General features: G+C 44.2%; 1 protein-coding gene across 2 annotated transcripts in view; it reads right to left on the bottom strand.

The window, feature by feature from the left end:
• LOC147707950 (G protein-coupled receptor family C group 6 member A-like) overlaps positions 1-12,715 on the bottom strand; it is a 341,581-nt gene extending 328,866 nt beyond the window's left edge. For both annotated transcript variants that reach the window (XM_086926746.1, XM_086926747.1), the window contains exon 1: positions 12,497-12,715. In XM_086926746.1, coding sequence (XP_086782872.1) covers positions 12,497-12,687 — 191 coding nt within the window. In that variant the 5' untranslated portion in view covers positions 12,688-12,715. The remainder of the gene's footprint in view (positions 1-12,496) is intronic.
• Positions 12,716-13,269: the final 554 nt, after the last annotated feature.

The raw sequence follows: 13,269 nt of genomic DNA, 5'->3' as shown, positions 1-13,269 counted from the left end.
GCCCTGGGACACCTTGGAACTCGGACGCTTCCCTGATAGGGCTTGGGTCCCATTCTCGAAAGCGTCCCCTCAGCCGTGAAGATTCTACAAAAGTCTTGGGGGCCCCCCGACTCCCGCAGGCTTCTGGTGGGCAGCGGCTGCCATGTCTGCTCGTGGAATGGCCACGACGGAGCTACGAGATGGTAGTGCTCTCATGCTGACGCCAGCTTTAGTCTGAAACATCCAGAAACACTGTAGACTACCAATTCGATCAGTTCCGGTAGCGCCCCAACATGACCCGGTAGAGAAGAACTTGCCCTCCCCTCTTTGACTGATGGTTCTTGTTGCCTGTCCCCTCTGTTGTCATTTAACAGAACTTTTTGGACTGCTGAAAGGGGTTGTGTTCCGAACGCTGGTTGGTGGAGACATTTTGACTATATTCTTGACCTACGTTGTCGCGTAATGCGTTATATGACACGCCGCGTTAGCGCACCCGGAAGTGATCCGGCGCGCAGCGCGTAACGTAAGCATAACAGGTCATGTGACTTGTTAATAAAACTTTTCATTGGTTCATTTTACTTTTGTTATTTTAATGATGAAAAGCTTGGTCATATGACCTAAAAATTACGCTTTTTATTGGTTTCGAACTTTTTTTTTTATAACATATATGTTATAATATTCCAGGCTAATGTACTTTCCCGGAAAATTTACAACTGTCCTGCAAGTAAAATATATTCCTTTTTCGAGAAAAAGGGCGTTTCTTCGTTCCATGATGGAGCCGTTGAGTAAAAGAGACTCGGCCTGCTGTCTTAGTCGCCGATACGCCTGATTATCAGATTCTTATCGAGCACTTTATGTTGCAGGAGAGGAAAACACAACTGCCCTTGACCATTTATCTTTACTGCGTTCCTACATATTATACCTTTTATCCGTCATGTAATTGGACTGCTTTATTTCACTTGCCTTTTACTGATTCGAAAACAGTGACTAAAAGTAAAAACTTTACCAATGTAAATACTACTACCATGTTTTGTTTTAAAAACCTTTATTGTGAAAATGTCAGCATACAAATACGGGCCTATAACCACGTGGGCCGGCCACGGAGCAAACTGAAATTCGAACTTTCAATAGTACAGTAATCAATAACACATCAGAACTTAATATCAATAGGGATGTCGAAATATTCAATCAATTCTCGTCCCCGCCCACCATGAGCATCAAAACTGCATTCATATCTCGTGATATCAAGGTTGTTCAACCAGTACACAACAAGGAGTTACGAGTCCCATTTATACCGGCGCCATTTTGGGCGAGGCCGGGCAGGTCCAAGATATAGTCAAAAGTCGGCCAGACCAGAACCCCTTTCGGCCCTTTATGCTATAAGATGGTGTCTTCCATTCAGAAAATATTGTTGGCAGCATTTTGAAAGGAAACATAAACAGCCGTTCTCCTAGTGAGTCTCACATTGTTACATTTAGGAAGAATGTTGAAGAGTAGTATGTGGAAAATCTGAAGCCATTTTTCTACAAACTCTCAATCAGCCTTGGATGGAAAAAAAAATCCTGAAGAATGTACAAACTGAAAACCAATTTTTGTCTGTATAGCATCAACAGCAACGCTTGAGTCAGCTTTGTGTCAAGCCGCCATTTTGATTCAATCAATAACGTCCCCCTGCACACATTCAGGGACCTGGTCATGTCTTCAGATGAAACGGATTGTGGGACAAGAAGCAAAAAGGAAAAGGAAAAAAGTTCCGTCGGACCTCGGGAGCCGGCCGCCTATGTCATGTGCGACCTTTGGCCACACCAGGGCAATAGTGAAGCTGCAGCAGGTGCAAATAAGCTTCAGACAGTCTTACAAGCACTGCTCAGAACTCTCAACTATGGCACTGAACATCCAGGACTTGCCATTCGGATCTTGGCGCCTTGTGCTGGTTCCGACCTATTCACACATCGGTCCACTATTGACATCACCTCATAAGCCAACGGGGCACCCCACGCCGACTTTCGGCGCAGCATTGTAGGATGGCCACACCAGTGCGGCAACGTGCTGGACACCACCTCGGTGCCATCCGGATCTCGGCGCGTTCGAGTCACTGTACCGCAAGAGTGACCGGAACTCAGCTGGACACGCCGTCTTTCGGCGCAGCATTGTAGGATGGCCACACCAGTGCGGCAACTTGCTGGACACCACCTCGGTGCCATCCGGATCTCGGCGCGTTCGAGTCACTGTACCGCAAGAGTGACCGCAACTCAGCTGGACACGCCGTCTTTCGGCGCAGCATTGTAGGATGGCCACACCAGTGCGGCAATTTGATGGACACCACCTCGGTGCCATCCGGATCTCTGCGCGTTTGAGTCACTGTACCGCAAGAGTGTCCGCAACTCAGCTGGACACGCAGTCTTTCGGCGCAGCATTGTAGGATGGCCACACCAGTGCAGCAATTTGCTGGACACCACCTCGGTGCCAGCCGGATCTCGGCGCGTTGTGCTGCCTTTGGCCTACTGTAGCCGCAAGTGCGGACGCAACTGAGTTGGACGGCGAGTGAAATTCTAAGGGGCGCCGCACTGCAGCCGAGGAGCCTCCATCTTGGGGGAGACGCACAGCCCCCACTGACTGACGCGACCTCACAGGCCAACGGGGCGCCCCACGCCGACTTTCGGCGCAGCATTGTAGGATAGCCACACCAGTGCAGCAACTTGCTGGACACTAACTCGGTGCCATCCGGATCTCGGCGCGTTGTGCTGCCTTCGGCCTATTCGCACATCGGTCCGCCTCACGTGCCAACGGATTTTCTACGCTTTTTGTAGCCCTATGCCGCATAACAGGTCATGTGACTTGTTTATAAAACTTTTCATTGGTTCATTTTACTTTTGGTTTCCTAAAGATGGAAGGCTTGGTCATATGACCTAAAAATAACACTTTTCATTGGTTTAGAATTTTTTTTTTTCCCAAACGATGAAAGCCCCACCTTGTTTCTGGATGATTCAGACTGAAGCTGGCGTCAGCATGAGAGCACCACCATCTCGTGGCTCCGTCGTGGTCATTCCGCGAGCAATCATGGCAGCCGCTCCCCACCGGAAGCCTGCAGGAGTCGAGGGCCCCCAAGACTTTTGTAGAATCTTCACGGCTGAGGGGACGCTTTCGAGAATGGAGCCCAAGCCCTAGCAGGCAAGCGTCCGAGTTCCAAGGTGTCCCAGGGCCATTTTAGTGGACCAGGCCCAAAACCGAAGAGCCGTCCGCCATTTTAAGAGTCATGTGGCAGCCGCCTATCGCTGCACTGCAAGAGTGGGAGCAAATCAACACCATGGTGAGCGAGACGCTGTAGCCGCAAGAGCGGGCGCAACTCAGCTGGATGGCCGCCACCTTGGGAGGCCCGTTCACGCCGCCTCCCCCACGCCCCCCCCCCCGGGCCGCCCCCCCCCGGCCGCCCCACACCAATTTTCGGAGCAGCATTGTAGGATACCAAAACCAGTGCAGCAGTTTACTGGACATCACCTGGGTGCCATCAACATCTCAGCGCGTTCTGCTGCCTTGGAACTATTCGCACAACAGACCGCTACTGACGAGGCCACCTCTGCACCACCCGGGACGCCCCACGCTGTTTTTCTTTGCTGCATTGTAGGATCCCAAAAACCAGTGCGGCACCCAGGTGACATCACCTGGGTGCCGTCCAGAACTCAACACGTTGTGCTGCCTTGGGACTATTCGCACAAAAGACAGCTTCTGACCATTGTTGCTTTTTTTGTCAAAAATGTTTAAATGTTTGTTACAGTTTTTGTTCCGTTCGTTATATTTAAAAGTTAATAAAGTTTTATAATCCCACTTTATTGGAGTGCTATATATTTTTAAAAAATCGGGTGAATGGGGCCTTGAATCGGGTTATTGTCATGTGTGGGCTTTGCAAGTGTACTGCTACAGGATCGGACATTTCAAACTCAAATGCACGTTCTTTTTCTTACCTTTCCGAAGCATGGAGCGCAATAGCAGGCAGAGAAAGGGTGATGCAAGTGTTGAACACTGCCTGGCCTGGCAAGTTGCTGACAGTGCCCCCCCCCCGCCCGCTCCTGAAAGAGGACACACACACACCGCCGCCCCGAGTACTTCACAGATCATTAAAAGACCATGCGCTTGTTCATGAGGCTTAAATGGTTTATCACCCCTTCTAGAACCCCTGCATCGACCCTCTGACGTTTCCTGGAAAAATTACCACGTAACACAATACCAAGCCCTGTCAGCTGAAACCCCCGAGGAATCGTGGGGCATATTATCAAGGGGGTTTATCTCCGCTTTTTTGGCTTTAAAAGCCAAGAAAGCGGAGATAAAATGATCTCCCTATTACCAAGCTGTCGCTAACACCAGTTAGTGACAGCTAAAAGGAGATAGCGACCATCTTGGGCCCCGCTTTGCATGTCAGTGATATTTATCACTAATGACATGCAAAGTGGGCGTGCCAAGATGTTACCGACTGGAAACAGTCCCTAACATCGCTATCTCCTATTACCAATATTCTAAGCGCGAATATCTCCAAAAGCTAACTCCTGACCTGAGCAGTTCTTAGCCATGTTATCCAATGGGAGGTGGATAACATGGCTAAGAGCATTTGCTCGATAATGCATGAATATCGCTGACTTTTCAGCGATATTCATGCATTGCGGCCGTTTTTTATCGCATTTGCGATAAACCTTGCTAATAGCAAGGTTTATCTGCGATAAAAATCGCCGATGTGCGGCGATAATTTTTGTCTCTAAACAAGTTAGAGACAAAAATTATCGCTAGTTGTTGGTAATATGCCCCCGGGTTTTTGCTTGCAGAAATCGGGAGGCGGGAGACTAGCACTGAAATCAGTAGTCTCACGCCTGAATCGGGAGGGTTGGTATGTCTGGATTCTCTACAGCTGGGGCCATAAACTACATCCGCAGGGCTAGGTGATAGCCTGGGTCCGGCCTGGACAATCGGACACAGAGGAAGAGGAGTGTCAGAGGGTGCGGTAGTGAATAGGGGGAAAGGGAGGTGTCGGGCGGGCACAGGGTGTGATTCTCAGGGAAGAGCAGCGCAGATGGGGAGAAGTATATGGCCCATGCATCAGAGAGAGAGCGGGGGTGACCAGTGCGTGGGGGAGATGCTTGCAAGGGTGGGGAGCCGTGCTGAGAATCGACAGCGTGCAGAGAGTGGGCCTGGTCAAGGCATCTAAAATGGCTGCCGTGCACGACAAAATTGTGGCATTGGACAAAAAGGCAAGATGGCGCAGACAATGTTTATCAATAAGGATTCATTTATAACAAAATATTTACTCGCAGTGTCAAAATGGCGGTCAACACTTCCTGATTTCCATCGAATCGAACGTTAACAGACGTCACGCAGCAAAAAAAAAAAAAAAAGCTCACGCACAGCCGCTGGAAGACATGTATCAACATATATGAGCCTCCTCAGCCACCCTCAGAAAACATAAGGGGTCAGGATACGTCTCCCGCACCCCCTTATACCTAGTAATTTAATTAAAACGAAACACAAAATGGCGAATTCCCGTTTCGCTACCAGTTTGCGGCCCAGTTCGCGGCCCGGGAAGCGCTTCTACCGTGAAAAATATATATTTTTTTATTTTCCCCACGGGACCCTTTAATAACCCCAACATCATTCCTAGGGGGTCAAGAGAGGTATACCTTGCCCCCTTTCATTAAATTCCCCCTTCGTTTTTCACCTCTTCTTCTCTCTCGATCCTACCGAGAGATAAGATGGTGGCCGCTCTGGACTGTTTAGAATGTTGACAGACACCGGAGAGCCAATCAGCTTTCTGCGCGCAAAGTTCCGTTTTGCGAAAAGTAAGCGGACCGGAGCGCAGCCCGGAGCGCTGTTACAGATATATATCTTGTTTTGAACGTTAATTTATCAAAATCCACTGGAGCACATATATTGAGACCTAGCAAAGGCACATCGGGCTAACAGTCCCTACAATTTTGCCAAGTTTCGTGCAAATCCATTCAGCCGTTCGAGCTAAAAGTGAGGCCAAAGGCCCTATGGAAATTAACATGGGAAAAACGTGTTTTGGGACCCCCCTTTTTTCTCGGCCCCCCCTTGACGAACCCCCCCCAAATTTTCGGGGGCTGCTCAGAAACAAAATGTGCCATTTTCCTGAAAATTTCAGCCGATTCCGTCCACAAACGCCAAAGTTATTAGACATAGAATTTTCAAAAGTTCCATAGAGAAAAAATCCTAACTATATATACCTACTGGCGACCGCCAGTAGGTAATATATATATATATATATATATATATATATATATATATATATATATATATATATATATATATATATATATATATATATATCGAAAAAATTTCCTGGTCGCCAATGCACGGCGAGAAAGATCAGGTGCAGACCTCGTGGAGACCTCCTTTCAATCAGGGCACGTCAAACAGTCTTAGGTTATAAGCAGGGTAAGAATTTTATTCATCAAAATAATACGACCAGTGTCAATCCATGACGCGTTTCGCTCCACAAAGGAGCTTGATCACATGATGCGCCCCAGAGTGCATTGCATTTTTATAGTAAACATAGAAACAGAAAATACTTTACACACACCTAAAGTGATAAAAATTAATGACAGACTATATATGCATCCGCCTAAAGAATTCTACAATGTGCTGATTGAGACAAATAAGCCTGAAATCAATTACATGCCCAAATTAATTCGTAGTGAACCACATTTCAATAAAGTTATTATGACAAGTGTCACAAAAACCATATTTAAGAGTTGAGATACGATTTTGACTAGGCGAATTGAGCTCATACGTTCTAGAAAAATAATGCCGACAAGTGTCACAAATTGACTTCACCCTTCATGATTTAGATATCAATTATAAAAAAAATAATTCAACGGTGATGCCAAAAAGTTCGTAAGTCAATACCAATGGCAATTATCAGTTAATCTGTTAAATGTGGTCAATAAAGGTAATCAACATAATGAATCAGATTTTTATAAAAAAGTCTCTCAAAAAGGTGGCGTTTTTCTTGTCCAAAAAAGTGCATTAGTGATATACAAAAAAAGGCTTTAAATGGTGCAAAAATAGTGCATAAATAATTAATTAAATATCAGCAGTTAGGAGGCAACTAGAAAGAGAAAAACTTCTTGATATTTTACAAATTTTCGACACATAATCAAACAAGTCTAAATTTACATTGTGACTGCATTTCATTGAAAAAGGAAACATATATCGCTATATGATTAAATATTAGCTGATTGATAATCACAATTTATTATAGATGGAATCACAGTTGTGAAACGATATGAATTACCCAAGTTCATGACAACTCAACATTTGTCTGCATGTTGGAGAAAGTTACTCATTTATGCATAACAAAAAGGAAAAGATATACGAAAACCTAAGGTTGCGTGAATTTCAAAGAAAATTATGTAAATCTTCTATTAAATTTAACCCATTGGGAGCTCTGGTATCGAGGGATAGAATAAAGTGAGATTCTTTCTGTCTTAGTAGCTTTTCAAGGTTCCCACCCCGTCCGGGGTTCGGAACAGAGCACAAGACAGTATATTCGAGATCCTTCAGCTGTTATTTGTGAATGGCCTTGAAATGTCTTGCCACCGGATAATTGGTGTCGGAATTCACGATGGCCCTTATGTGCTGCAAAATGCGTTTATACACAGGGAGCTTAATGCTGCCTATGTATTCAAGATTGCAGGTACATTTGAGTTTATAAATCACAAACTCAGACCTGCACGGTAAATATTCTTGAATAGGTATTTTATTTTCACTAAAAGCTGTCCCATAGTGGGTGCTATTTTTTGCAAAAGTGCAGGCAGGGAACGATGTGCGTTTAAAGAATCCCATTCTACAGAGCCAGGATTTTTTGGATGAAACCTCAGGCATAGGTCTGTCTAGGGCGTCACGCATGGAAGGCGCCCTTCTGAACGTGATAGCTGGCTGACTAGGCATAATTGGTCCCAAGATATTGTCAGTTAAGACAATAGGCCACTCTGCACAAATGAAACGACGAATAGCTCTTTCTTGGGTGCAGAATGTAGTAATGATTCTTACTGAGCATTCAGTGATGTTGGAGGCAGGTTCTTTGGGAGTAGATAGTAATAAGACATCCCGATCAGGTAGCTTCGCTTTATTCAAAGCTTAACCCCTGTTACGGAATCGCTGTACTGATTCAGCTAAACAAATATCAGCTGCTGCCCTGTCACTGCATATCCAACGGATACGAATAAACTCTCCGTAAGGAATGCTGTTGATCGTATGAACAGGGTGAGCAGTCTGGGCATGAATAATCGAATTGCCCGCCGTGGACTTATGATGAAGCCTGGTGTTAAGCACATCATTTTCCACATAGAGCTGTACATCTAAGAAGTCAGCCAACTTGTTGTTAACAGTGGGCGTAAATCTAAGATTAACCTCATTGTTATTGATCTCGCGTACAAATGCCATCGCATCATCAGTGGAACCTCTCCAGATTATGCATACATCATCGATGTAATGCTGGTAGTGGACAATGTTTTGCCACCAGTGTTGGTGTGTGTCGCCGAACACGTGCTTCTCCCACCAGTCAACATGCAAGCATGAATAGCTGGGGGAGAAGCACAAACCCATTGCCACCCCACACAACTGCTGGTAGATGTTGCTCTAAAATCTGAAGAAGTTTATATTGAGACATTTTTATCATTTTAATTAGCATCTCATTGTGACCCCGTAAGAGTACATCACAGCTGTTCAAAAAATGCTCAATGGCTCTAATGCCATGGTGATGATTGATTGAAGTATAAAGAGATTCTATATCCATCACCAAAAATAGATAATCAGCACACCAATTAACGTTCTTGATCTTAATTAAAAAGTTAGTGGTATCTTTCAAATACGAGGGTAAATTTGTCATGTGTGGCTGGAGATAAAAACCCACATATTTTGAAATGTTTTTATTCATGCTACCTTGTGCAGATATAATCGGACGTCCCGGGAAAGGGGTAACCATCTTATGAACTTTGGGGAGGAAATCCATATATATACACATTTTTTAAATGTAAATAAAACATTTATTCTTTTAAATTGCATTATTTATATTATTTGTATGCATTTTTTTATTTTATTACCCTTTACACCCTAAAAACGAATCCCACCCTGCTTCCTTTAAATACCCCTGTACCCCATAATCATAACCCACCCTCACTCCTTAAAATACCCCAACACCCTTAAACACTAACCCATCTTAACCCTATAAAAATACCCCTGTAGCCCAAATCCCAAACCTAGCCCTGAACCCTATAAATACCCCTATACCTCAAAACCCAAACCTACCCCTGAAACTTAAAAATACCCCTATACCCCAAAACCCAAACCTACCCCTGAACCCAAAAATACCCCTCTACCCCTCTACCCCTCTAAGTTGCAAAATAAATAAATAAATAAATACCCAAACCTAGCCCCGAACCCTTAAAATACCCCTGTACCCCAAAACCCAAACCTACCCCTGAGCCCTAAAAATACCCCTATCCCCCAAAACCCAAACCTATCCCTAAACCCTAAAACTACCCCTGTACCCCATAACCCAAAACTATATCTGAACTCTTAAAATACCCAAACACCCCAAAACATATACCTCAGTACCCCAAAACATATACCCCTATAACCATACTTACCTTTTCCAAACATTAAAAAAAACATGCTTTTACCATTCATGCATTTACAACGAATTTTGTTGTAAATGTATGCATGGTAAAAGCATATAAAATGTAATGCCATACGTTATAATGGCATTGCGGAGTCATGGTACTTTCGTAATGAAAGTATGCGGAATGATGGTATGCGGAAAGTAAGTTGCGTAATAATGGGTGTTTACCCTCCCCTAAGTACATTGTTGGCACGGCGGCCCACATATCCAGCAACATACTCATATATTTTCACCACCCAATTGAAAAACGCACAGGTCTCTCTCATTGATGGCCAGCACCGACATACACTTTTAGACACACCTCCCGCCACAAGTTCTAGAATTGCGAACTTAAGAGCTGGGGAGCTACGTTTGAATCTCGGCATCAGCTCAACATCCTGTGATTCCAGGCAAATCGCTTTGTCTCCCCGTGCCTACCACAAATGAATGTGTTCTTCTGTAATATAATATTGCAAGGAAAAGTGAAGTAGGGAAACTCGAGTTCACACACTACTGAACGCGCACTCTTAAGAGCATCAGCGGTGCACTGTGAATCGGAGCGTTTCACAGGCCTGTCACAGATAAGAAATGCTATCAAAATGAAATCATACAAAACAATATACTACTGGCCGGCAGCAATTCATACCCGGACAATGTCGGGATTGGCTGCTAGTCTGTTATATAACATTGACCTGCTGTAGCTTCTCATTTCACACTTGCATGTACACCATCAAGAAAGTTGGTGGAGTCGAGTTACAAAATACCCTCATTTTGCTGCCAGAGAAAGGGAAATTAAAGACAGTAGAATAATTGTCAACAACTGGGCAGAATTTGTTCCCCGGCATTTAAGAGTGTCTTTGAAAAAACATTAGGGGGCTAATTAGGATGTCAGTTGGAAAGCCTCCAATCAGGTGTCCGACATACATCCCTGGTTTGACTACCGACAGCCATATTACAATTACGCTGGTCAGAATTCAAACTGGACGGTCAATCCGGCAGACGTCCAATGGGCTTGAGAAGCCCGTCAGCCAGTCAGAAGGGCTACATAATCCCATGAGGAAGGCGTTTCCGCCTTCGAGATCATGATGGCGCTTTCAGAGAGCAAATCCATGTCAGATTTTTCTACATGGATTTGCTGTTGGAAAGTGCCTTTGGAGACACCTAGCAGGGCCCCCTTTACCCTTTGCCCTCCTGTTGGGGGCAGAGGGGCCACCTATGGTCCCTCCCTGTAAATCCCTGCACCATGTGGCAGGCGCCGTGAGGTGCCTACCCCACTTTTCAGGGATTTGCACGGGTTCTCAATTCTCTATAGGAACTTGTGCTACAGCCGGTTCAGATCCCATAAAAAAATGGGAGTACGCGACCAGACCATGTGTGTAATTGCATTTCGGGACCGCCAACAGGAGGTCGGTTGGTCCTGAGACTGCAGCAGTGACATCGTATTCAGCCCTAAATGTTTCTAGGCAAAACCTGCAAAGGCCTCTACGCTAATTTTTAAAGTGAACCTCAAAGTTTTCTGTGGGGTGTTCACTTGAGGGTGAGTCATGAGGAGCAGAGCAGTTTTCTGCCGCTAAAACGGCAATAATTGTATCACCTGTCTTGATAATATGTCCCTTACTTTTCTCAATCCTACAGGTTGTTGCTCTAAATTCAATGCCCACAGGATGCGGTATTGCATAACATGCCCTGTTGCTGGCAAATTCCACTATGTGAGGGTAATTGCTTTTTTCAGCCACAACCAGCAGTTGGTTGTACTTTGTGTGTGTCCTTTCATCAGTGTGTCTAAGGTCTATCAACACTTTGTTTTCTTATTAATCATACCATTTTTTACAGCAGTGTGTGTGTGTGTGGGGGGGTGGTTTGTGGGGCCCAAGAGGGTAGGGAAGCATTAAACATGGCGCTGGGGCCTAGGAATGTGTGGCACCCACTGTATCCTGAATATGAAAGTATTTTGTTATCCAATGGATAGCTAGGAGGGACTAATTTTCCTTGCTTTTATTAGGGACCATGACGGGTGGTCTTGATGTGAGGAAAACCTACACTGCTGCTGCCAGGGCTGCACTATTGCCCTCCTATGCAGGGTGGTATTAGAGCTGCTACTTTATTCCCATGCTGTATTAATTCTTGTGTTTACTTACTGAGGAGTTTTGCATAGTTTTGCATGTTGCCTCTCAGTAACTTATATAAGAAGGGGTTTGCATTGCTGCCGCATGTGCTTTAATCAGCGCTTTTAAATGATTCAACAAGCAATGGCAAAGCCAAAAGGTCTGGCAGTAATGTGGCAACACATCCAAAAACAGGCATGCACAATTGCTGTGTATATTCATTACCCAAATATAGTCTGGCCTACTGGCATTGCCACTTGCTTCTCTCGTACTCTATTTATCAATCCATTTTAAAGTTATAACACATTCTTGCTTTGTGAGTTTGAATAATGATTTGATATGGTTAAACCTATTGCTCGGAATTCAGTGCAAATCGTTCATCTAATTCGTAGATAATATTAACACATTCCATTATTTACTGCCTGATTTTGAAAGCAAATTGTGTGCCTCCTACTCTAAATTGTGGAAGATGAAAATCTTAAAATGGTTCCTTTAAAAGAAAATGGATTACGTGTTGAGCACGATTCCAATATTGGGAAACCTTACAATATACAGCCCTTCAAAATACATAAGATTAAAATACAGAAAGGGCTATAATTGTACATTTTTATTTTGCTAAGCAGGCATCCAGTTTAGACGGCTCTGGTTATTGCTAGTCCTCAGATAATCCCAAAACGCTCCGAATAAACATGCCTACTCTTAATTTCCAAATAAATTATGCTAATTTATATAATACATTTGTACTCACCCTGTGCAGTTGAAATCATCTGGCCGCTCGCGATTGTCTAAATTCGAAATCGCAGAGTGAATTGGGAAAAGCGCTCCTATCTGAATGTCTCCTGGGTAACGAGCGACAGCATCACGGGGACTGCTGCAAGAAGTTCCAAAATGAAGAGAGGAGAAGAAAAGGGCCAAAGAGATAGAAATATTGAGGATCATATCCCCGTTTGGGCAGTTCTCGCTGTATTTTCTGTGCTAAATGTTAGGGATGAGTGTTGGATTGCCTAGAAATGGAGGTCGAAAATACATCTGAGACTTTTATTTATACAACACACTTGAGGGGTGTGGTTGAAGTATTCTATAAACTGCTGCTTTTGTAATAACAGAAACATAAATGCACACAAGAGTGTTCGAGGAGCATCTGAAATGCTTTTGACAAACCTCAGTGTTTGTTTAGACACATGTCCCGGTGGTGGTTGATTATATTATATGCAATATACTTCACTCAATGTATCTCATGACACTAATACATCCATTCCATTGGCCTACTAAATATTGTAAGATAAGTATGTTATTACTGTTCTTAATTTCACTTCTATTCACCTCCAGAGATAAATATGGGCGGATTTAAGAATAGCACATATACACTTATCATGCAATGTAGTGGTAGATCGGTGTTGTGGATACAATAGTATTATGAGTCATTATCAATTATAGCAATGTAGTGCAATACGAACCTTTCCTAAGTCTGACAGAGAGCCTGAAATCCAGCACTTAAATAGTCATGCCGGGACTATGGGA

The sequence above is a fragment of the Lissotriton vulgaris genome, chromosome 6 (genome assembly GCF_964263255.1).
Source record: "Lissotriton vulgaris chromosome 6, aLisVul1.2, whole genome shotgun sequence".
Taxonomy (NCBI): domain Eukaryota; kingdom Metazoa; phylum Chordata; class Amphibia; order Caudata; family Salamandridae; genus Lissotriton; species Lissotriton vulgaris.
The sequence above is the reverse complement of the archived record's forward strand: the minus strand, read 5'-3'. Positions and strand labels throughout refer to the sequence as shown.